Source organism: Diabrotica virgifera, chromosome 8, assembly GCF_917563875.1.
Source record: "Diabrotica virgifera virgifera chromosome 8, PGI_DIABVI_V3a".
NCBI lineage: Eukaryota > Metazoa > Arthropoda > Insecta > Coleoptera > Chrysomelidae > Diabrotica > Diabrotica virgifera.
Genome location: NC_065450.1, coordinates 127,816,660 through 127,843,146, shown reverse-complemented (window position 1 = coordinate 127,843,146; position 26,487 = coordinate 127,816,660). Strand labels below are relative to the sequence as shown.

At 34.0% G+C, this 26,487-nt stretch overlaps 1 protein-coding gene across 1 annotated transcript in view; it reads right to left on the bottom strand.

The window, feature by feature from the left end:
- Positions 1 to 6,496: 6,496 nt before the first annotated feature.
- LOC126890006 (uncharacterized) overlaps positions 6,497 to 26,487 on the bottom strand; it is an 89,919-nt gene continuing 69,928 nt past the window's right edge. Inside the window, exons 4-6 of the mRNA XM_050658807.1 lie at positions 18,933 to 19,138; positions 10,897 to 11,034; positions 6,497 to 7,458 (exon numbers count right to left, since the gene is read on the bottom strand). Coding sequence (XP_050514764.1) covers positions 6,553 to 7,458; positions 10,897 to 11,034; positions 18,933 to 19,138 — 1,250 coding nt within the window. The 3' untranslated portion in view covers positions 6,497 to 6,552. The remainder of the gene's footprint in view (positions 7,459 to 10,896; positions 11,035 to 18,932; positions 19,139 to 26,487) is intronic.

Genomic DNA, 26,487 nt, shown 5'->3' with positions numbered 1-26,487 from the left:
GTTAGGGAAAGTTGTTTTCTTCGAAATTCCAGGGGGCTTCTCCAGCTTCACAATGTAAACTTTCAGTTGGGCTAGTATAAAAGGCACCTAGTATGGTTCGCAAAGCACTATTTGTATTCGAAAATCGAATATTTAAAAAAAAATGAACCACTTTTCGGGGGAAACTTATATTACCCGTATGCACGCCAATGGTGACTATAAAATTCTTAATTATATGTCAAAAAATGCAAAATAACCACCTCTTAAAACCTACCAAATTTCATTTGCATATCTAAACCGGTTATAGAGCAATAAATAAATTGTCAGTTTGTAAGAAAACATTAAATATCCCGTATCTCGGAAACGAAGCATTTGCGGACATAAGTTTATAAAGCAAACGGTCCTTATTTTTTCATGCCGAATTACCCCTTAAAGTTTGTCGCACTTATTTAGTATTTGGAAAGTCCTGTATTGATGAAGAACATGGCTAGTTGGTAAAGTAGGTACCTACCAAACTTTTTTATTATCCAACATAAGCGAAAGAATCAAAAAACAGAATATTAAGAAAACCTGAGGCTATAGTTGGGTTTTAATTTCAGTATTTTATAAATGCTGGAATATACCACAGGGTGTGGTGAGCTTTAAAAAAAAACACAGTTTGATTGGTAATGACAATTTACCTGTCTATCAACAATATGAGAGCGAGATTGTTAAAGAATAAGGCAATAACATATTAAGGTACTAGTACACTTTAAAAGACCAAAAATAATCATTTTCTTCTCAGAACCTTTATTAAAAGTGAACATAAAACATTTTACATATTAATATCTAACTCTTAGAGAGTACAAATAAGATATCTTTTGTCATTAAGTCGAGGTCTCGAAAAATGATGGCGGATAGTTAATCTCAGGATTGGGATATCTGAAACAAAAAAATCATACTGCATTTGAAAAAGGAAGGTTTCTAACGTGACAATTTACCACAATTTTACCAAAAAATCAAAAATAAATATGTTTTAACCATGAAAAACTAAAGAAAAATGGGTTTTTTTTTCACAAAAATTTTTCAAATTTCCGTAAAATCTATTTTTTGCGGAATTTTTCACGAACGGTGGTAAATTGTCACGTAAGAAACCTTCCTTTTTCAAATGCCGTACGATTTTTTTTGTTTCAGAGATCCCAATCCTGAGATTAACTGTCCGCCATCGGAACTACTTTCTTTCGAGGTCTTGACTTTGGCGCCCTCTACAATATTAGTGTACGTGCATAAATGAAAAAAGATATATTTTTTGTATTCTCTAAGAGTTAGATATTAATATGTAAATCGTTTTATGTTCATTTTTAATAAAGGTTCTGAGAAAAAAAATCTTGAAAAAATGCTTATTTTTGGTCTTCTAAAGTGTACTAGTACATTAAAAAATCATTTTAATGGGACAACAGGTTTTGGAAATTCGAGATATCAAAAATGACCTCTATTTTGCGGGTGGCCCGTTTTCTCTGACGCGCAGTGTAGAAACGAGAAATTTAGATAACAGCGAATATAGTTCACCGCGCAGTTGCTGCGATCTCAACTGTTTGAAGCTGTCCTTGTACGGCCGATCTCAGCGCTCTACACTGTCGATGTCCGCGCGGAAAACCAGGTTTCATAATAATTGTCATATTCTAGATACCCGCAGCTCGGAGTCAGACGCTCGTCCCGAGAATCTGAATACCAGCGTGCATCTTGGACGCATATGTTTTGGGGCCGCTCCCGTTTGTTATTTGTTATGTTATTCGGTTTGTTTGCGGATTCCTGTTCAAAAATATCCCTTTGAAGGGTGCTGGCGACGTCATAAACGAAAAAGGTCTCTTTTCATGAAAAAATCTAACAGTTTATCCTTTTCGAAAATTTTTCATCAAGTTATCACGGATGCGTGATAACTTGATGAAAAATTTTGCAACATAACTTTCCACCCATAAGTGCTTCGAGGTAGATTATACACTGGGGTGCAAAATTAACCGGACACCTTAAGAATGGGTCATTTTAATTAAGCCGATTTTTTTAATACATTATAGCCTTATTCCTTAACAATATCGCTTTAATATTGTAATAGTATTGTTGCTAAACAGTTAAATTTTCATTGTATACCGGGTGTACCAATCAAACTTGTGTTTTTTCTCAAAGTTCGCATCACCCTGTGGAATATTTTCTCAACATTAGTTAGTTAATGAGCGCGCTATCCGGCAAAATAACGCAAAAGATGGAAAACATAACTCATTGTGAAGTGAAAAGAGATGAAGGTAATAGAGGTGGAAATTATCGATATAAACGTATAAATTAACATAACATTACATAGTTTCCCAGCTTTAGACGTATCGGAGGAGCATGACAACTGTCACTGTGACAGCAGCATTTTATAAAATACTCCTGTCACAGACGTCTAATGGTGGTAAACTATGTAATGTTAATTTATACGTTTATATCGATAATTTCCACCTCTATCAGCTTCATCTCTTTTCACTTCACAATGAGTTATGTTTTCCATCTTTTGCGTTATTTTGCCGGATAGCGCGCTCATTAACTAACTAATGTTGAGAAAATATTCCACAGGGTGATGCGAACTTTGAGAAAAAACACAAGTTTGATTGGTACACCCGGTATACAATGAAAATTTAACTGTTTAGGAACAATACTATTACACTATTACAGCGATATTGTTAAGGAATAAGGCTATATAATGTATTAAAAAAATCGGCTTAATTGGACAACAGGTTTAGGAAATTCGAGACATAAAAAATGACCCATTCTTAAGGTGTCCGGTTAATTTTGCACCCCAGTGTATAATCTACCTCAAAGCACTTACGGGTGGAAAGTTATGTTGCAAAATTTTTCATTAAGTTATCACGCATCCGTGATAACTTAATGAAAAATTTTCGAAAAGGATAAACTGTTAGATTTTTTCATGAAAAGAGGCCTTTTTCGTTTATGACGTCGCCAGCACCTTTCAAAGGGATATTTTTGAACAGAAATCCGCAAACAAACAGAATAACATAACAAATGGGAGCGGCCCCAAAACATATGCGTCCAAGATGAACGCTGGTATTCAGATTCTCGGGACGAGCGTCTGACTCCGAGCTGCGGGTATCTAGAATATGACAATTATTATGAAACCTGGTTTTCTGCGCGGACATCGACAGTGTAGAGCGCTGAGATCGGCCGTACACGGACAGCTTTACGGGCCACCCGCAAAATAGAGGTCATTTTAGATATCTCGAATTTTCAAAACCTGTTGTCCCATTTAAGTGATTTTTTAAGGTACTAGTACACTTTAGAAGACCAAAAATAAGCATTTTTTCAAGATTTTTTTTCTCAGAACCTTTATTAAAAATGAACATAAAACGATTTACATATTAATATCTAACTCTTAGAGAATACAAAAAACATATCTTTTTTCATTTATGCACGTACACTAATATTGTAGAGGGCGCCAAAATCAAGACCTCGAAAGAAAGTAGTTCCGATGGCGGACAGTTAATCTCAGGATTGGGATCTCTGAAACAAAAAAAATCGTACGGCATTTGAAAAAGGAAGGTTTCTTACAATTTACCACCGTTAGTGAAAAATTCCGCAAAAAATAGATTTTATGGAAATTTGAAAAATTGTTGTGAAAAAAACGCCCATTTTTCTTCAGTTTTTCATGGTTAAAACATATTTATTTTTGATTTTTTGGTAAAATTGTGGTAAATTGTCACGTTAGAAACCTTCCTTTTTCAAATGCAGTATGATTTTTTTGTTTCAGATATCCCAATCCTGAGATTAACTATCCGCCATCATTTTTCGAGGCCTCGACTTAATGACAAAAGATATCTTATTTGTACTCTCTAAGAGTTAGATATTAATATGTAAAATGTTTTATGTTCACTTTTAATAAAGGTACTGAGAAAAAAATGACTATTTTTGGTCTTCTAAAGTGTACTAGTACCTTAATATGTTATTGCCTTATTCTTTAACAATATCGCTATCATATTGTTGATAGACAGGTAAATTGTCATTACCAATCAAACTGTGTTTTTTTTCAAAGCTCACCACACCCTGTGGAAAATTTCAGCATTTATAAAATACTGAAATTAAAACCCAACTATAGCCTCAGGTTTTCTTAATATTCTGTTTTTTTATTCTTTCGCTTATGTTGGATAATAAAAAAGTTTGGTAGGTACCTACTTTACCAACTAGCCATGTTCTTCATCAATACAGGGCGTTTCCAAATACTAAATAAGTGTGACAAACTTTAAGGGGTAATTCTGCATGAAAAAATAAGGACCGTTTGCTTTATAAACTTATGTCCGCAAATGCTTCGTTTCCGAGATACGGGATATTTAATTTTTTCTTACAAACTGACAATTTATTTATTGCTCTATAACCGGTTTAGATATGCAAATGAAATTTGGTAGGTTTTAAGAGGTGGTTATTTTGCATTTTTTGACATATATAATTAAGAATTTTATAGTCACCATTGGCGTGCATACGGGTAATATGATTAACACGATTTTTTTACGAAAAAAAATAAGACCAACTTTATTTTGAGTGTACTTTGTTTACTTTTGATGTTAAAAACTTTTCTAAAAAACAAAAATAAAGCTTCTTTAAAACACTTTTAAAAAGTTGTGACAAGTTTCCCCCGAAAAGTGGTTCTTTTTTTTTTGAAATATTCGATTTTCGAATACAAATAGTGCTTTGCGAACCATACTAGGTGCCTTTTATACTAGCCCAACTGAAAGTTTACATTGTGAAGCTGGAGAAGCCCCCTGGAATTTCGAAGAAAACAACGTTCCCTAACATATGCGGCATCAATACAGGCAAATCCCATGAATCCTGTTAACCACTACATAAATTCAGACCGTTTTAGGAATATTTTTACAAGACATTCTAGGCTTGACGTTCCCTTTTATGAAAGGGTCAATAGATACCTCAATGAACTTGAATTCGAATTTCCAGATATGTATTTTTTACCAACTGTCAACACTGTTCCTCCATGGACTATTTCTATCCCAACTATAAATACCAAACTCTCCATACATAAAAAACAGATAACCATCCCAAAGTATTATATCAATATGCCCTCCAAGAACCCAAAACATACGGTAATCATAATCTTATATATACCGATGCCTCTAAAACCATGGAGGGAGTGGGAGCAGCATTTATGTTCAATAAAACTAAAATATTAATTAAACTCCCGAAATTAACTTCCATTTATACAGCCGAGTTAACCGCTATCCTCAACGCAATAAATTTTGTGGTAGAAAATAACATGAAAAATCCTGTCATTATTACGGATTCCCTAAGTTCTGTAACTGTCTTAAATGACCTATATCCTCGTCATCCAAGTCTACTACTTATTAAATCAGCATTACACCAATTGCAAACTATAATAAATATCAATGTCAACTTTGTATGGATTCCATCACATATCGGAATTGCTGGTAATGAAGAAGTAGATTCATTGGCAAAAGTAGCAGTAATAAGCACGGCAGCTGTAGAAATCAGAAGCATTCCACATCTAGATGTAAAACCTGTAATCAAGAACTTGGTAATCAATGCTTGGCAGACGAAGTGGAATCAATCAATATCCAAACTGCGAGAAGTAAAACATTCAATACTATCTTGGAAATCAACCCCAAATAAGAGATTACATCAAACCATTCTCTCTCGTCTGAGAATAGGCCACACCGCCATCACGCATAAACATCTGCTGGAGAGTGAAGTAAAACCACAGTGCTACGTATGTGATATTGTGCTCAGTGTTCGCCACATTTTACTGGAGTGCCCTCTCTATTGCATGAAGAGACTTCAATATAAACTACAAGACACCTTAAGTGACTTATATTAAATGACGGAACTGATATGAACAATTTGATATCATACTTGTATACTATAAATGTACTAAATAAATTGTAAACCTTTTAACTGTATTGCGCCAATGACCCTTTGAGGTTGAGGCATAAATAAATAAAAAAAATATTTTATTTTGGAATTAGACGAATAAGAACCTATTTTTCATTACCTACAACTCTGCTTCTACTGGCTCTACAGAACTAATAGATACACCATTGTTTTCATTTTTATATACGGTGTATTTTTCCTAAGAACGTTTTTCTGACAAAATACTTAGGTTACCTACTTTTTGAGTTATTTGCCAAAAACCGTCCAAAACGTGTATTTTTTTTGTGGAAAAATGAACATATTCACTCGCAAATAACTCTTTAGAACAAAAGTGGCTTACAATTAGTCAGGTTATACATATCAGGAATTATTTTTAACGTAATTTACTTCAGCCACGAAAAGGGGTGAAACTCACCCCCAGGCAAAAGCACACATCGGTAAAATCACTTTTTTCTTTGATATGTTAGCTTGTAGGAAAGTCAATCCAAGCAGTTTTTAAAAATTTGGATGTTTTGTAATATGTTATCGTGAGCGAATGGACTATTAAAATTTATTGAAAAGCTGCATTGGATGTAGCTAATAATAAAAGGAAAACTAAAACAAAACACTCTTTATTGTCAAAAATAGTTAATTATAAACATTCTATATATATTATTGGTAGTGTTTTTTAATGAGTCCTCTAATTATTTTATGGTAATCCACATTAACATGTCTGTTACATCCAAAGACGTAGGAATAAGAGCTAAACAAACTAGTACGCTTATTGTGATCCAGCGTCATATTTTTGGACTGTGAGAGGAACTTCTCCAAATAGTTTATATGAAGATTACCATCTTTATGTTTATACAGACCGAACACAAACATATTCAGTACTTTATACCAATAATTTGTTTCGCGAAATACTTTCTTAGCTATTTTCTTTTTACTGTCCAACACTTTGTCTAATTTAGGTATTTTTCTTTTTAACCGTTTGGGATCAATATTACAATTCTTCAAGATATCCATTTCCTCTTGAAGAAAATTGATAACAACGTGCGGAGGCTTAGTCATTATCAAATGTTCAACGGTTTTAATATTAAGAGTTTTGTTACAATCTGGATATTTAAACGGATTTTCGAAATTAAGTCTCATTTGAAAAATAATTTCTTTACAAGGAATATTTGAAGGTTGATTTGAAACGCTAATTGTAACATTCGGAGAAGTACAATTATTAATTATTGATTGATTGGGTACCGTCAATGGCAAACTCAATAACGAAGGTATTTTGGAATGTTCGATATTCTCATTGCTGGTAGATTGCTCGCGGACATTAGTAGATTGATTTCCAGAATCTGAAGATGTAGCTGGAATATTTTGATGACGTTCTTCAGGTGGTATACTTTTGTTGTGTTCTAAAATGTCTTCATAACTCATTATGTAGGGTGAAGTTGTGGGGAAACTTCTGATATTTTGATTGCATTCGTGTTCTAAATGACCTTGTCCTGCGCAACCAGAACACCAGTGCTCATTTCGGGGTCTTCTTGGTAGACGTGATATCACCATGGGTACTTCATTGGTCTAAAAAGATAAAAATTTTAATATCAGTAAATGCACTTGGTCATGAAAAGAATAATCCAAAATAAACAGACATCAATGTCTCTTTTAAAACCATTGTTATAATGTGCAATCACATTATTACCACGGTGAGATTACTAAACATTTAAAATACACTCATCGCATAAATGTATTAAGTCTATAGGTCTGGATCCCGCATATGAAAAAAAAGTTGATTAATAGCAAGCTGAAAATTTGTTAATAGCTTAAGGGTGTCTAGTCGGACAAACTTTGATATATGGGAACACTGGAACAGGGGAAGTTTTAATTGTGGAACAGGTTAAAAATTTGGAACGGTCAGACCACGAAAACGGCACATGTATTTTGTCCGACAGAACAAACTTAAACTCTCCGAACGGAGATTAAACTCTCATGCAAAAATCAGACTGCTATTTATCACCAAATGGGCGTTTTAATGAGTGGAATATGTAGAATATGTCAAATAACAGGTGATAAATAGCAGTCTGATTTTTGCATGAGAGTTTAATCTCTGTTCGGAGAGTTTAAGTCTGTTCTGTCGGACAAAATAAATGTGCCGTTTTCTTGGTCTGACCGTAAATTTTTAATCTGTTCCACAATTAAAACTGCCCCTGTTCCAGTGCTCCCATATATCAAAGTTTATAAGACTATACACCCTTAAGCTATTAACAAATTTTCAGCTTGCTATTAATCAACTTTTTTTTCATACGAGGGATCCAGACCTACTAGAAGTTTTGAGTAATATCTCCTAATTTTTTTTGGAAATGCCAGGGGATGAAACCTAGGAATATTTAACAGTGGTTTATTCCCATAAAATGAAGAATCAAAGACTAACAAGCAAAACAATAAAAATAAAAATTATTCAACAAAAATCATAAATACAAATCTATGAAATAACGAATTTCAAGGATAAATTGAATATTTTAGTATTTATGTTATTAGCACCTCTGGCCCTAATGATGCCCCTCCATTCTTTGTGGAAGGCTTCATGTGTCAATACATGTGAAGTTGGTTAAAATATAAACTGTCCTATGAAACTGTATACACACTAAACTCTGTTACTTTAGTTTCTCGATTTGATTTTGAATAAAATTATTGGATATTTTAATTGAATTGAATTAAAACAATAGGGCAATTCAAGACGTTGACCTTTATGTCTCCGCCGGGAGGCAATTAATAAGTGTATTCGCAGAGACAGTCAGGGACTAGTCGACGACAAGTGGAGCATGCCATGACTAAGGCCCGGTGCAAATTGAACCTAAACCAGACACAACCTGCGCCCGCCGGCGGGACGGGTGACCCGTGCATTTATTTTTCTAGCGTGCCGCATATTGAACACAACCCAACCCAACCGTTGGCTATCGACGTGGCGAATAGAGACGGGCAAAATCAGTGCGGACATGTAACTGTTACTTTTGATACCGGTTCTCAGTGGTACTGAGTACAAATACTGATTACAATATACTGATGTATCTGATCCTTGTACTGAGTAGGCAACTTAAAATCGGTATTTCCGTACTTGTAACTAGTAACGTTTTAAAAATATCTTACACGTCTCTAGTAGTTGTAGCGGTATGACTTTCGAAAACATGGAATTTGATCATAAGCGGGTGCATAAAAAGATATCTTACACTGAGTATTTTATTTCTGCACATAACACCTACGTATTTAAAATAATCTCTCCCCTACTGCTCGGTCAAACTCATATTCCTTAATTTACTGCTCGCATCACAATCATTTACAATTACTGCAGGTCATAATTCATAATCCCTCCGCTACTGATCGGTCATAAGAAATAACACTATCTGCATATTTCGTTTTTATTTTTAAGCATAAAAAATGTAATATGTAATAAACAAAAATGTAATATGCCGCCAAGTTGAATTTGAGGGTAATACGATATTTTTATCGATCACGGTTTTAAGCAACATGAATAATTTTTCACCTTATTTTTTTAATAATGTGTTTTTGTAAAGGCATAACTTTGATTATTAATTTCGTATCGCCGCTTATTTAGTTTACCAAAAGTTATCAGAATTTAATGACAAAGACAACGCAGTTTTCACTTGGGGTGTTAACTATGCTAATATTTTTATTTATCATAATAAATTGTACTTAGGTACCATCCGTATTCATTTCAGATAAGTCCATCTCGCAAACAAAAACAAGTAAAAATAAACATCTGGCGGTGAGTCACGCGTCCCACGGCCCAAGAAAACTGTACGCCGATGACAAACGTTCCCAAGCGAGACCTGCGAACGAATGCACTGATAGTAGGATGCGCAAAACTGTCTACGCAGTTAGCCGGTGCCGGTTGTGCTCGCTTAGGTTCAATTTGCGCCGGGCCTAAAAGTCCGTGACAGCGTCCGCGAACGAACATATTTTATTTGTATTAATATATTTTTTGACATTGTGTTTCTTAAATCTTTTACCCCTTTAATGCATTGTTTTTTAATTGTATTTTGCGAACATCTTGTTGATTTTGAGAAGTTTTTAGTTGTAGAAGTACTTGGACGACTTTACTTGATTTTAAGCAGCGAATAAATAAAGATGAGTGAATATTTTCGAAAGTTGTTTTCAGACAATAGGTACAGATGTGGCTAGTAGGTACAGTAGTTAGTTATTTAGCATTTTTATAGGACATTCTATAGTTTTATTAATATATTTAACCATTGTTTTTGTCTCTTAGACTCTCAGATCATAACTTATTTAGTTCAATTGGTTTTATGCTTATGTAGGTACAGTAGTTAGTTATTTAGCATTTTTATAGGACATTTTATAGTTTTATTATTATATTTAACCATTGTTTTTGTCTCTCATATCATAACTTATTTAGTTCAGTTGGTTTTATACTTAAAAGGTAGCACAGATGGTAACCAATAAAACTGAACTTTATCACGATTACTTCGCATTCTACACTTCAAAACACAACAGAAATGAAGCATATTATCGATTGTTCCAGTAAAAATGTTAAATTAATCCTTGTACAAAAAATTACAAATATACGCAACTAAAATTATCTAAAACACATTAACAACTGATTATATTTTGACATTATATTTAACCTCCAATATTATGACAGACGTCAGTTAGAATTTCCAAGGCCACCAAACCTAATAATAATGTCATATGCACTCGTCACTACTTCTAGCCAATGAAATGCTCGCTGTAATAGAAATGGCATGTCAAGAAAACATGATTATCCCCTATATATTTTGTCAAATTTAAAATATGGCAGAAAGAGGAAAATTGCGCGCAAGCCTTATTGTTTGACTTTGACCATACCTTGGTTTTGAATCAACTGTCAAACGTTCAAAACCATTAAGGAAGATTAAATGTTGCAGAAAGTTCTTTAGAGAGATGTTAAAGAATTCTTGTAGACACATGGGCTAAGTAAATAATATAAATAAAGCATCAACCTACTGTTAAATAATATCTTCTCCACAAATCAGGACAAACTTTTTCAGGGTGTCCCTTCATTTTACATAGTTTGCACATTATTTCTCGGTGTTTAAAACATCCTCTGCAATAGACTGATGTGCTGCACTGTTTATTTCCACACTGAAACAAAATTGCGCTAATATTAAATTTGTTTTCCCTATGGCCGGTTTCACCAACAACAAAGAGTAGTTTATTCGATGAATACAGTTGGCTTCGACCAATAAACTGACACATCTATACTAAATTTACAATCAAGATGTAGTAGAAATAAAAAAACCAAAATACGTTAAATGCTACTAGGAGCACTACCGAATCATAATTTACAATGTATATACATTGTAAATCCCTAATAATGATTTCCAAAGATGAAGTAGTTTTCAATCCTAATAGCAATATTAATAATATTTAAAAATATTACTAAAAGATTTTTAAATTGAAAACTTATTGGTCCATTTTCTTGGTAACACCTCCATGGCTTCTAAAATTTGCAAGCCAGATGGATGCTGAAGCGAAGAAGACAAGAGAGAATTCAAAAATTTAAAATTCACGACACCGTCTGTTCAGCTGGTAAATACCAACAGAAAATGGACCTAGTTACTCAAAGAAGTACCGACCAATATAAAAATAAAATAAAAATTCCATTTTTATTCAGTTGCAATGCGAAAGCAAAACAATTTATTTTTTAATTAGAATACGGAGCGCAGTCCAGCCCTCTGAATCGACGATTTTCGACTCTTGTTGGAGTCTCATCGGAGAGGACGGACTCCATACTCCAATTTACCAACACCGAGAGTTTATCCCCTACACCGCAACTGACGTGAATGGACTAGGTGACTAGCCTCATCTGGCAATTAAAAGATGAAGTAGTTTTCAATCCTTATAGCCATATTAATAATATTTAAAAATATTAAAATATTACTAAAAGATTTTTAAATTGAAAACTTATTGGTCCATTTTCTTGGTAACACCTCCATGGCTTCTAAAATTTGCATGCCAGATGGATGCTGAAGCGAAGAAGACAAGAGGGAATTCAAAAACTTACAATTCACGACCCCGTCTGTTCAGCTGGTAAATTCCAACAGAAAATGGACCTAGTTACTCAAAGAAGTAACGATCAATATAAAAATAAAATAAAAATTCCATTTTTATTCAGTTGCAATGCGAAGGCAAAACAATCTTATTTTTCAATTAGAATACGGAGCGCAGTCCAGCCGTCTGAATCGACGATTTTCGACTCTTGTTGGAGTCTCATCGGAGAGAACGTACGCCTGCTACTCCATACTCCAATTGACCAACACCGACAGTTTATCCCCCACACCGAGAGATGGACGTGTTGAATATTGCTACAGTAGACTCCCGTAAGTTCGGCCACCTCGGGACCGGACCCTAGGCCGGACTTATTGTACATTGGTGGTTTGGCTTCTTAAACACTTAAAAAAGTGTAATTTTTTAATGAATTTTCTTTTCTAATGATTTTTGATGTGCAAAGTCACGCCACTTTTTAATAATCATTACATCGATGGCAGTTGCTTCTTTTTGCTGTTCGACGTAGGTAGCTGCCAGTTGCAAAGCTACTTTGCCTTCAGCGTGGCCCATTTTATTTTCTTCATCTTCCTCTTCATTCTCAGAAGCATATGTGTCGTTATCCTTCTCATTTTTTTGGCGAATGAAACACTCGGCGATTTCATCGTCGTTCAAAATCTCGTTGTGTAGCTCCCTTTCAAAGTTGTTGATCCACTCCAAAACATCTTCAACAATGGGACCACAGTTCGATAGTTGCTGAAGGTCGTGCAATAGAGCTGCATTGCCATCAGGTTCGTTAACAAGAATGATGTTTGGCTCATCTGCTGATGTGTTTGCTTGGTCAATCTTATCTTCTATATTTGGCCAAAGTTTTTTCCAAGACTTTACAAACGTCGGCGGTGGTATTTCGTCGAATGCCTTGGTCGACATGTCCACAACATCCTTCGTATTAACTGACTTCAGCACTTTTAAGAGGTCTAAGATGTCATCAGCCTCCAGTTTGGAAAGAACTTCAGAAAGCAGTATTCGGCGATACTTTCTCTTGAAGCACTCAATGACCCCTTGGTCCATTGGCTGTTGAAGATTGGTAACATTGGGTGCCTGGAACAGCAGTTTAATTTCTTTTTGAAGACGCTCGAGACCTTCCTGGTGAGTAGGCGCGTTGTCAAGCATTAGAAGTGCTTTGATGGGCAGAGCTCGCGTCTGGCTGGCGCTCGCCAAGTGTGTGATTAATGCTCAGAGAGTCGGCCGGACTAAGCGGAGACCGAACTAACCGAGGCCGAACTTACGGGAGTCTACTGTATTAGGATTGAAAACTACTTCATCTTTCAATTGCCAGATGACGCTAGTCACCTAGTCCATTCACGTCAGTTGCGGTGTGGGGGATAAACTCTCGGTGTTGGTCAATTGGAGTATGGAGTAGCAGGCCTACGTTCTCTCCGATGAGACTCCAACAAGAGTCGAAAATCGTCGATTCAGAGGGCTGGACTGCGCTCCGTATTCTAATTGAAAAATAAGATTGTTTTGCCTTCGCATTGCAACTGAATAAAAATAAAAATTTTATTTTATTTTTATGATTTCCAAAGTTTATACATTGTAAATTATGATTCGGGAGTGCTCCTAGTAGCATTTAACGCGTCTTGGTCTGTTTATTTCTACTGCATCTTGATTGTAAATTTAGTATAAGTTTCAATAACGTCAAATAACATTTTATATATTTATTTATCAAATAACTATTCAGTCTTCGAATAATATGACAAATTAATCTCGCTTTAAATATCTATAACAAAAGAACATTCGTCAGTTTTAATTTAAATTATAAAAGTTGCATTGAAACACAATCAAGATATTAGTAATCAACTAATAAATTTTATTAATTTATTTAAACCTGTTGTCCGATTTAAGTGATTATTTTAATATGTTATTCGCTGTGAGCTTCGCTGCTATCGCCAACTAGCGAAGTACTAGTGCAACTTAGGTTGGATATTTAATGAGAAAAGTATTGCGAATAATAACGCAAATAAATAATTGAATGGGTGATTGGAAAAATGATAACATTCCAAAAATTTGGCGAATTACACTAAGATACAAATATTAAGAGAATGGCTATCTAACTTGGCCAAATGAGATAGCCATTGTATGAATATTTGTGTCTTATATCCGCCGAGCACAAAAACGATAAAATTACCGGCCGCCTTCTAGCGGCTTCGTTGCAAAACAGTTTTCTTTTTCATTTTCTAAAAATATGGTTGTCAGAAATCTTATTCTTTTTCCAATCACCCATTCAATTAGATTGTAATCGATGATTATTATCAGTAAGTACAAAATTTATAACTCATTATGATTATTTTTTTAAAGATTTTACTTATACACCAGGGAAATAAGGCAAAAATATGGACACATGAGCAGCCAGGTTGCAAATGGCGTTTTGGGTACTATATACATACCTAATACATTATAAATACAAAAATACCCGTCACAGTTTGGACGAGAAATTTAGTTATTAACAAATAAGGGTCAAAAATGGGAGTTTTTTCGTTTAAATCGCTACAGGTAAAAATAGGGTAATTAAATATCTTATTTATAATATTTTTCTTTTAGTAGATGAGCCAAGGTTTAAAATAGCGTTTTTTGAATTTTGGCCCAATTATTTGTTGCTTCGGATATTGCGAAATAAAACTAAAATTTCGAAAATAAAAAATTTGCTATAACTTTTGCGAAAATGAATTTAAGACTTTCATATTGCATGAAAAGTTGAGTCAAACAGTCCATACAATGCACAAAAATTTTTAAGACGATTCGTCAATTAGTTTAAATTTTATTCAATTTGTTTATCCCAAAGAGCTTTTTTTCGCAATGTTATTGTTCAGAAAATAATAATGATACAGCAATTCTGTGAAAACAACATGAAAGAAGAATAATCATATTTTCAACGCATTTAAAAAAATCATTAAAAAGTATCATAAAAAAAGATAAAAATCATTTTTATCACTCACAAAACATTTTACTAAAATAGAGTCATTTTTGGCTTATAAACAATTTGAATAACTTTGTTAATATTGACGGTAGGCTAAAACTACAATGAGATTTGAAAAACTGGTATTTTTATACGAATTTTCAAAGAAAAACTTTTCGCCTAGGTTAATTACGGTCAAAATTAGAAACTTTTTTTTATTTAATTGACGGCTACTTTGTTTATAACAATTAAGCAACCTAACTAAGAGCCATTTTGAAGTTGAAGATATATAGGTTATGTGTAAAAGTTTATTTAATTCGTTCGGATACAATTAGCGTCTCTTTGCAAAGACAATGACGTCGACTTTGCAAAGTAACAAGACACTTACTCAACACACACACTACACATTACACCTGAGTTAGTGATAAGTTATACAATTACGTGGCTAAAAGTTCTAGTCCTAAACAAAGGCCAGAATCAGAGAGAGAGAAAAAAGTTTATTTAAACTTTGAACCTCAACAGAGTGGTTAATAAAGCTTTAAAAATGGCGTCCGAACGGAATTAATTCTTGGTCGGTGGACAGGAATTACTAAAAGACGTGCACTCAAAAAATGAAACTGATTCTGCAAACATATGCTGCGATTAACATCGCCGGAGTTTGTTAATGGATTTTGATCATCATTTTTTTTAATTTGTATGTACTCGTAGTCATATAGAGTACGTTATGTACACAGATCCCCACCTAACATTACAAAATGTTAGGGGGAACTCCCCTTATCACTCAGGGATATGAAAAATAGATTACGACCGATTCTAAGACCTACCGAATATACATATATAATTTCATAAAAATCGGTCAAGCGGTCTCGGAGGAGTAAGGGAACTAACACTGTGACAGGAGAATTTTATAGATGTAAATATATAGATGGCTATTAACAAATAGGGGTTGGTGATAGAAGAGTGAAAATTAAGGGTTGTATGTATTTTTTAATTCTACATCATATAAAATTAAGGTAGATAATTTTGGCCAAAAAAATTTAAAAAATGTCAGGGGGCAACCCCCTTATAACTTATGGGTATAAAAAATAGATTAAAATCTCTTCACCGTCCTATAGGATATACGTGTAAAATTTCATAAAAATCGGCCAAGCCGTTTCGGAGTAGTATGGTAACTAACACTTTTACAGGAGAATTTGATGTACATAGAAGTAACTGCGAATTAAATAATAAAAGTGGCTAACTTTGAGCCTAACTAGGCAAAAAGTTTTTTTTCTGAAAATTCGTGTAAAAATACCAGCTTTTGAAATCCTAAAGTAGATTTACTCTATAGTCAATATTAACAAAGTTATTCAAATTGTTTATAAGCCAAAAATGACTATTTTACTAAACTCTTTTCGGAGCGGTAAAAACGACTTTTTAATGATTTTTTTCAATACTTTAAAAATATAACTATTATTCTTGCATGTGGTTTTCACAGAATTGCTATGTGATTATTATTTTCTGAACAATAACATTATCATTATTAGAAATCAGAAAATAATGTTATAACAATAACATTATTTTCTGCGAAAAAAATGCTCTTTGCGATAAACAAATTGAATAAAATTTAAACTAATTAACGAATCGTCTTAAATTTTTTGTGCATTATATGGAATGTTTGACTCAACTTTTCGTGCAATATGAAAGTCTTAAGGCCATTTTCGCAAAAGTTATAGCACATTTTTTATTTTTGAAATTTTAGTCTTATTTTGCAATTTCCGAAGCAAAAAATGATCGGACCAAAATTTGCCATTTTAAACCTTGGCTCATCTACAAAAAGAAGAATATTATAAATAAGATATTTAATTACTCTATTTTTACCTGTAGCGATTTAAACGAAAAAACTGCCATTTTTGACCCTTATTTGTTAATAACTAAGTTTCTCGTCCGAACTGTGACGGGCATTTTTGTATTTATAATGTATTAGGTATATAGTACCCAAAAAATCCATTTGCAACCTGGCTGCTCAAGTGTCCCGACAAAAACCTTATTTCTCTGGACTATTATCATTTTGACGTTATGACTGCGAATATTAGCTTCCTTCTTTCCTACTTCCGATACTTTCATAATTATCGTGTAGATGGCGCTAGATTAATAGATTAATTATATTATAAAATGTAAAAAAAAACAAATTTCAGTATTTAAAACGTAAGTATATTTAAGGTAAAAATATATGCCACAGTTTTGGCCATCTAATATTTTTCCTATTAATGTTTTTAATTTCGATGTTTTAAATTATTCATTTTAACATGTATGTCAAATTTCCAACCGAAGTTCACCGACTTGTCACTACTGGCGCTCACGAACTTTTAAATATCCCCTCTACCTACGAGCTCACAGCGGATAGCCTTATTCTTTAACAATATCGTTGCAATAAAACTGTTGATAGATAAATTGTCACTGTATACCGGGTGTACCATTCAAACTGTGTCTTTTTTCTCACAGTTCACCACACTGTGTGCAATATTTTAGCATTTATAAAATACTAAAATTAAAACCCAACTATAGCCTCAGGTTTTTTTAACATTCTGTTTTTTGATTAATTCGCCTATGTTGGATAATAAAAAAGTTATGTACTTTAACAACTAGCCATGTTCTTCATCAATACAGGGTGTTTCTAAAAAAGTGCGGCAAACTTTAAGGGGTTATTCTGTACGAAAAAATAATGACAGTTTGCTTTATAAACACAAAGTACACAATAAACACAAGTCCGCAAATGTTTCGTTTCCGAGATACGGGATGCTGAAATTTTTCTTACAAACTGACGATTTATTTATTGCTCTAAAACCGGTTGAGATATGCAATTGAAATATTACCCGTATGCATGCCAATGGTGAATATAAAATTCTTAATTGTATGTCACAGAATGCGCAATAACTACCTCTTAAAACCCACCAAATTTCAGTTGCATATCTCAACGGGTTTTAGCATTTGCGGACATAACTTATAAAGCAAACTGTCATTTCTGTTTATGTAGAATTGCCCTTTAAAGTTTGTCGCACACCCTGTATTGATGAAAACATGGCTAGTTGTTAAAGTACCTAATTTTTTGATGATCCAACATAAGTGATTGAATAAAAAAAACAGAATATTAAGAAAATCTGAGGCTATAGATGGGTTTTAATTTCAGTATTTTATAAATGCTTAAATATTCCACAGGGTGTGGTGAACTTGAGAAAAAACACAGTTTGATTGGTACACCCGGTATACAATGACAATTTACCTGTCTAGCAACAATATTATTACAACGATATTATTAAAGAATAAGGCTATACCAGATAAAAAAAAAAGAATGTGTGTGTACTTTGTACGCACGTAAGAAGTTATACTTCTATTATAATATGATTTTTTAAAAATAAATATACTTTAAACAGTTTGTTTTAATTTTTTTTAAACACCAAACTAATTTTGTGCTTACCGCTTTCAAAAAAATAAAAAAAAGTATAGGATTGCACTGGATTCGAACTCTCGATCTCTGGCCGAATGCTATACCAAATACGCTACGAGGACTGCGTTTGTATCGGTTCGGACGTACCTAATGACAATTCACGGTAACAAACAGACAAGGTGAATAAATATACAATAAAATGTTTTAATAATACTCATCTTACTCCTGAGGAAGACAAATCCAAAGACACAAAAATTATAATAAATATACATATTTACTAAAAACACTAATATATTCTTTTCACACCTTTTCTTGCACTGATATATTTATACATAACTAGAAAGATTTAGCAACTAAACGCCATACTGTCTGTGTGCGCATGCGCGCAGTATTATGAAATTTTACTCTCAATCGCGCCTAAAGAAGTATAACTTCAAAATCACTTGAATCGGACGACGGGAAATTCGAGACGTCAAAAATGACCCATTTTTAAGGTGGTGCGTTAATTTCTTGGAGTAGTGTACAATATACTGTATTTGATGATTGTGTTCCAGAGGTAATATTCATAAATGGTGTAAGAATTGAAAGATTCCAAATAGAAACAAACTATACCTGAAGGCACATTTGATTTGGACATCGGGTTTCTTGATGATCGGGTTCTCCACATAATATACAAGGTGGAGGACCTGGTTTATCTGGACATTTATCACCTGTGTGACCGAAATGCCTGCATCGGTAACACCTTTTTCCTCCTACCTTCTTTTGGTTATAATAAGCAAATTTATCCTTTGCCAAAATCATCCACTTCTGAGGATCATCTAAAATATATCAATACAATATACATAATTAGTTATAGGTAAGTAATGCATAATTATTTTGAGCTTAATGATTTATCTTGTACTAAAATATATTGAAAATAACGTACTTATAAATCATAAATTTATAGTTCAGGCCATGTTTAGTAAAAAAATATTTTGTAAATGAAACCCAAATTTTAACGTTAGAAGAGTAAAAGGACTTATTCTGTGGTCTCCAATAAATAATTGCTGTCCGGCAAAATGTCAGTTGCTATGTTGCTAATAATTATACAAATTAATAGTGCACAGTAAATACGTATGTCATGGTAACAACTGTAACAGCCGTTTGCAGTTGCCGTTATCAAATAAATAGAACGTCAAATTTAAGTTTTGCTTTAAAATTTTGGTGCATAATTACAGCTACATTTGAAGTAGCTTAATAAATTCTTTTATTATCATTGATTAATAAATAAATAAACAATTCATAAAAAAATTCAATAATATATTTTCTTTTTGTTATTTTATTCACTTTGGCGGAACATTAAACACAAGCATTCCTTAACTGTGTCAATGAGGTTAGCTTTGTATGATGTCACAATTAATCGTAAAATAACATAAACTTTCCATAAAATTTCAAACTCCAATATAAAATTAGTTGTGAAAACAACTGATTGTATACTATAAAAAGCTTCAAAATGCAAAAATTCGACAAAATAACAGCAAAAAATTCAATAAACTGACAGCCACAAAAGTAAACAAAGCAAAACGTAAGAAATTGTACTTAAAATATGTGAAAACATTACCAATCGTCTTTTTTTGTACCTATCTCTTTTCAATGTACTGATCTAGATCGTTCATTAACATAACATGTGTTTTTACTTAATAACAGGCGGTAGCTGGTTTGTCATTAGTTTCATGCGTGGAGAGAATGATGCTAGATAAAAAGTATGTGTTTTATCTCGCCAGGTACCAATGACGCACGGGTAAAGACTAGTGGACTCAAGTGTAGTGATCACCGACTTAGCCGGTGGTATTCAATAGACGCCGTAGGCTACGTACAGTAGGGTGGAACGAAAGTATAGGAAAAAATTTTTTTTTTCAAAGAACTTTCTAATAGCACTTGAATGTCGCCTTTTCATGTCTACAATAAAACTACAAAATATTTTTGTTCTAGGTTTCTAGGATCTTGAGGTGCCGCAAGAGCATTGAAAAGATAAGTTTTTAACAAAAAAATACAGAAATATTCAAATATTTTATATATTTAACCTGGTGCCAGAGCTAACATTTCTTAGTCAAATATTGTTTATAATATCAGTTAACATTGCTATCATTGGTATACGTACACATTGCTATAAGTTTTCTTTAGTTACAATATTCCTCTTGATACTCAAAACATTGTTTTTTTGTCTCAAACTTAAGCATAATCTTTTGGGACGCAATATTTGCTGTAGCAAAGCCATTTCTTCTTCTAGACCACAGACACTAAGAGATGACACTTCACGAGCTTTATGACTATTTCCACTGCCTGTGTATGACATGGAAAACAGTGAAAATCCACACACTGCACCTGACAACTAGGGTCTCTTGCTTCACTTATATACTTAAGTCCTCGTCAGTTATACGTTTTGTCATAGGAGGTTCAGTAATTCCTTCTTCCGTCCAGTTAAGTATATCATTGTAGTCATTGGCATTAAAGTTAAGCTTCGGAACAACAAAGTTCCTTACACCATTTATGAGTTCCGATCTTGCCTTCAAAAGTCGCCGTATATCTAGCTCTCTTATGTGTTTTCTCTTGTCACATAACATGAGAGAAGCATATTTTCTGGGTGAGAGAAGTAATCATTCCTTTGACTTACTGGGTCAGTTATTTGGAGAATGTCCTCACAAAGATAACGTGAAAATTTGATGAGTCCCCATAGATGTTTTGATCCATTTACACAAGATGGTTTTAGTTTGATATGAGACAAGACTGGGGCATACACCTTCATCACATACATAGTTAAAGTTTTCAGATTATCTGAAGGATTCTCTGTTGCAACATAACCGAAGAATGTGATTAGCCAACGTAAGCCATCGTGAATGAGCTAATTTCCCAGAGGGTTTTAAAGAAAGATCAGAAGGACATACACCACTGGAGATTGCTTTGCACATTTTAAGTAAATATTTCTGATCTGTGCTTAGATCATCCTTAATCTCTAGAATAGGGAGGTTGTTTTGTATGGGAGCGAAATTTACCACAGGAAGTTGGTTACATATTTCAAGTTCTTTGCTTAAAACCTCTTCAAATTCATTAGGGTTTTTAGTTTTCCCATCCAATGTACAACACAAATGACGCAAAGTCAATTCATTGGTATGGAACAAACAAATCAGCCACTGCAGCGGCTTATTTAGGTTTTTTTCTATTAAAGCAATTACAGCATTGTTAACACCAGTGATAGTGGCAGTTCCATCAGATCCGACAGCTGTTATATTGGAAATGTTCAAAGAATTTTCACCTTGGAAATGCTCCACTATGCTATCTTTTATAGCTTCACCTGTTACGGAAGCAGGAGTTATATGCCCTAGGAAGGTTAATCCAGGTTCCTCTACTATTGAAATGTGCTCTTGATATAGTCTTTTTGTAAAATTTATGCCCTCGTTTTTCTTGAGTAATTGTTTTGTCTTTTGTACGATTTTTCAACCGTGCTCGACGTATTTTCATCCTGTCAATTACCTTACTTTTATTATCTTCCATAATAATGACAACATCTTGTACAGCAGTGGTGATTGCTGCCATTCTGTCTGAGACACCAGTCCTGTCACAGATAGAAGCTACTGTTGGCAGTACTACTCGCATTTGTTTAGTTACGAGTATACTTACAGAACTTGATGGCTTTTTGCAATTGCATCAGCATGTAACACATGTAATATTCACAGCTGTGTTACCATCAGCTACTGATTATTGTCTGTAATTCAAATGCTGCTGTACTAGTTTTTGCCTCCTTTCCTCCCTCGTTGCCAGAACTTTTGAAACTATCTTGTCAACTCTACCAATACACATTTCCTCACGTCTTGGCTTTCATCTGCTAGTTAGAATGTTAAATTAGATTAAGGAATGAAATAAATATTTACTACTAAATATTTCTTTAAATGTGAAATTCTAGTTCAAACTTTGTCAGTTTTAGTTACTGGATATTTTAGTTACTTATATATTGGATTGTTGCAAGTTAAAACTAAAATTATCTTTAAAGAGTAGTTTTAGAGTGTGTATTTATCATTTAAAATAGGAAATAAGACATTACAATAGCTATTTTTTACCAAAATAAAATCAACAAAATTCGCAAAATTTAACTAAACATTCTAATCTTCAACCCTTTTGCGGCACCTCTAAAAATATTTTGTTTTAAAAAATATTTTATTTGTGTCTTAACAATGGCTACAGGTAATTTTCTATCACTATTACACTTTGAAATTATAAAAACATTTTTTTCGTTCCACCCTAACGTACAGCATGTATTGGAGACCACCGCCTTAGAAATGGAATATACCAACTACTTTTTTTGCATTTCAACTGCATCAAACGTCAAGGTTGGAATAAATTCGTTGGAATAAATTTTTTCGTGAATGGGCGATTTTGGAAAGAAATCCCGAAACAGGTCGATTTTTATTATTAAATTATGACTTTTTGGCATATATTATATCATACTAGTGACGTCATCCATTTGAGCGTGATGACGTCATAGAAATTTTTTTTAAAAGAGATAGGGGACGTGTGCTAGCTTATTTGAAAGGATATGCAGTTCTCTATTCAGTAACATAAACATTAACATAATTATATTTATGCAGGGTGCCCCAATTCTTTTTAATTAAATTAATTCGGACAAAAAGAATATAAATGTAATTTATTTTATTCTAAATCCATTTTACTGCTGTCAAAAACCAGGAAAAAATGTTCCTTTAACAAATAAATATTGTTTTTCGCTTAAATTCAATGTTAAAGCTGCCACCCACCTGCCTCTTGGCAGTTTGAACATTTAATTTAAGCGAAAAGCAATGTTTATTTGTCAAATAAACATTTTTTTCTGTTTTCTGACAGCAGTAAAATGTATTTTGAGTTAAATAAATAACACACTTTCTTGATTTTGTCCGAATTTAATTAAAACATTTTTTGGGACAGCCTGCATAAATATAATTATGTTAATCAAAAATGAATAACCATTTTCAATTTCGTTGCAACACGAAACTACAGCCGCATCATTATTCCAGTCCAATCAGAGAGTGCAGCAAGCACCTCCACCGGTTTCGAAACTTATCTCCTGTCTCTCATCAGGAGGCACATATGCTGCTCTCTCTGACCCAACTAGGACAATTATGTTAATGTTTATATTACTGAATAGATAACTGAATGTTCAAATAAGCTAGCACACGTCCCCTATTCTCATTTAAAAAAATATTCGATGACGTCATCACGCTCAAATGGATGACGTCACTAGTATCATATATATGCCAAAAAGTCATAATTTAAAAATAAAAATCGACCTGTTTCGGGATTTATTTCCAAAATCGCCCATTCGCGAAAAAATGAATTTATTCCAACCTTTACGTGCTCACTGTATAAAATCGAATAAAATTATTCGGGATTATTCCCTGGGAATATTCCCTCGAGAATAAATTCCCGGAAATTTTACATCACCACATTTGGGGCCTAAATTACAGTGTTGCCACGGTTCCTACATATTGACCGATTTCTTTTGAAATGTTGTTTACATGAATCATCGTTTATAACGAGTTTTATGTATGTGATTATTTAAATTTTGTAAGTTTTAAATGATTAAATGGGTAAATTTAACAATGTTTGGTTATTACAAACTTTTTATACTATAGAAATAATCTAAACCAGCTGTTTTGACTACTCTGTAATTCCCGTCTTTATTGAATATTTTTAAAATAGATACATACACTTGCGATCATAAAAAGCGGGTCACTCGATGATTTATTCAAGTTAGATGTCTCGAATTTTCTAAGCCTGTTTTCCGATTTGAGTGATTTTTTTAATATGTTATAGCCTTATTCTGTAACAATATCGCTATAATATTGTTGCTAGACAGGTAAATTGTCATTGTATATCAGGTTTAACACTCATAGTCTGTTTTTTCCTCAAAGCTCGGAACACCCTATGGAATGTTTTAGCATAGATAAAATATTGAAAGTAAAACTCGATTGTAGCCTTATAGTCGGAGAGATAGAAGCGGATTTTGTGCGTGATAAGTAATATGGAAAAACTATACGGGGATATGTTGAATTAGTTGTGTACATGACTTTCACCAACGACCGGAAACCAAAGTTGGGGCCGAGGGTAGTTATAAGGGGTCAAAGTCGCGGATTTTATTATTTTTTTATGACGCTCATGATCGAGATAGTGCACCAAAATTTGGGAATAAGTAGGTCATGACGTAACTAAGTAAAATATTTAGGGGCGGAACGCTGCGTGGCCGACAAAGGGGTGGGGGTAGGGGTGAATATAAAAAATATAAAGGGTTTTCTGCGACGTTCGTGATTGAGATAGTGGACCAAGATTTGGGAATAAGTAGATCATGACATTACTAAGTAAAATCCCCAGAGCCGGAAACCAGAGTTGGGGATGAGGGTAGTTATAAGGGGTCAAAGTCGACGTTTTTATTATTTTTTTTTGTGACGCTCATGATCGAGAGAGTGCACCAACATTTGGGAATAAGTAGGTCATGACGTAACTAAGTAAAATCTCCAGGGGTGGCACGCTGCGTGGCCGACAAAGGGGTGGGGCAGGGGTGAATACAAAAAATATAAGGGTTTTTTTTTGCGACGTTCGTGATTGAGAGAGTGCACCAAAATTTGGGAATAAGTAGACCATGACATAACTAAGTAAAATCCTCAGAGCCGGAAACCAGAGTTGGGCATGAGGATAGTTATAAGGGGTCAAAATCGCCGTTTTTATTATTTTTTTTGTGACGCTCATGATCGAGATAGTGCACCAAAATTTGGGAATAAGTAGGTCATGAGTTAACTAAGTACAATCTCCAGGGGTGGAACGCTGCGTGGCCGATAAAGGGTTGGGGGTGGGTGTGAATATAAAAAATATAAGGGGTTTTCTGCGACGTGCTAGATTGAGATAGTGCACCAAAATTTGGGAATAAGTAGACCATGACTTAGCTAAGTAAAATCTTCAGAGCCGGAAACCAGAGTTGGGGATCAGGGTAGTTTTAAGGGATCAATGTCGCAGTGTGTATTATTTTTTTTGTGACCCGGCACAACATTTGTCCCCCACGCAGCGTTCTGTCTCTGCAGATTTTACTTAGCAATGTCATGATCTACTTATTCCCAAATTTTGGTGCACTATCTCGATCACGGACGGCAAAAAAACCCCCATATATTTTTATACTCACCCCTGCCTACCACCCCTTTGTACCCCAAGCAGCGTTCCGCCCCTGAAGATTTTACTTAGTTACGTCATAACCTACTTACTCTCAAATTTTGGTGCACTACCTCCATCATGAGCGCCACAAAAAAAAATAATAAAAACCGCGAATTTTACCCCTTATAACTACCCTCGTCCGCCACTCTGGTTTCCGCCTCTGGGGATATTACTGAGTTATGTCATGGTCTACTTATTCCCAAATTTTGGTGCACTATCTCAATCACGAACGTCGCAAAAAACCCCTTACATTTTTTTAAATTCACCCCTGCCCCACCCCTTTGTCGGCCACGCAGCGTTCCACTCCTGGAGATTTTACTTAGTTACGTCATGACCTACTTATTCCCAAATTTTGGCGAGCTATCTTGATCACGAGCGTCACAAAAAAAATAATAAAAAACGGAATTTTGACCCCTTATAACTACCTTCCTTCCCCACTCTGGTTTCCGGTTCTGGGGATTTTAATTATTTATGTCATGATCTACTTATACCCAAATTTTGGTGCACTGTTTCAATCACGAACTTCGCAAAAAACCCTTTATATTTTTTTATATTCACCCCTACCCCCACCCCTTTGTCGGCCACGCAGCGTTGAGCCCCTAGAGATTTTACTTAGGTACATCATGACCTACTTATTCCCAAATTTTGGTGAATTATCTCGATCATGAGCGTCATAAAAAAAATAATAAAAACCGCGACTTTGACCCCTTATAACTACCCTCGGCCCCAACTCTGGTTTCCGGCCGTTGGTGAAAGTCATGTACACAACTAATTCAACATATCCCCGTATAGTTTTTCCATATTACTTATCACGCACAAAATCCGCTCCCAGCTCTTAGACTATTAGGCTTTCTTTCTTAACATTTTCTTTTTTGCTTTATTGGTTTATGTTGGATATTAAAAAAGTTGGGCACTTTAACAACTAACCATGTTCTTCATC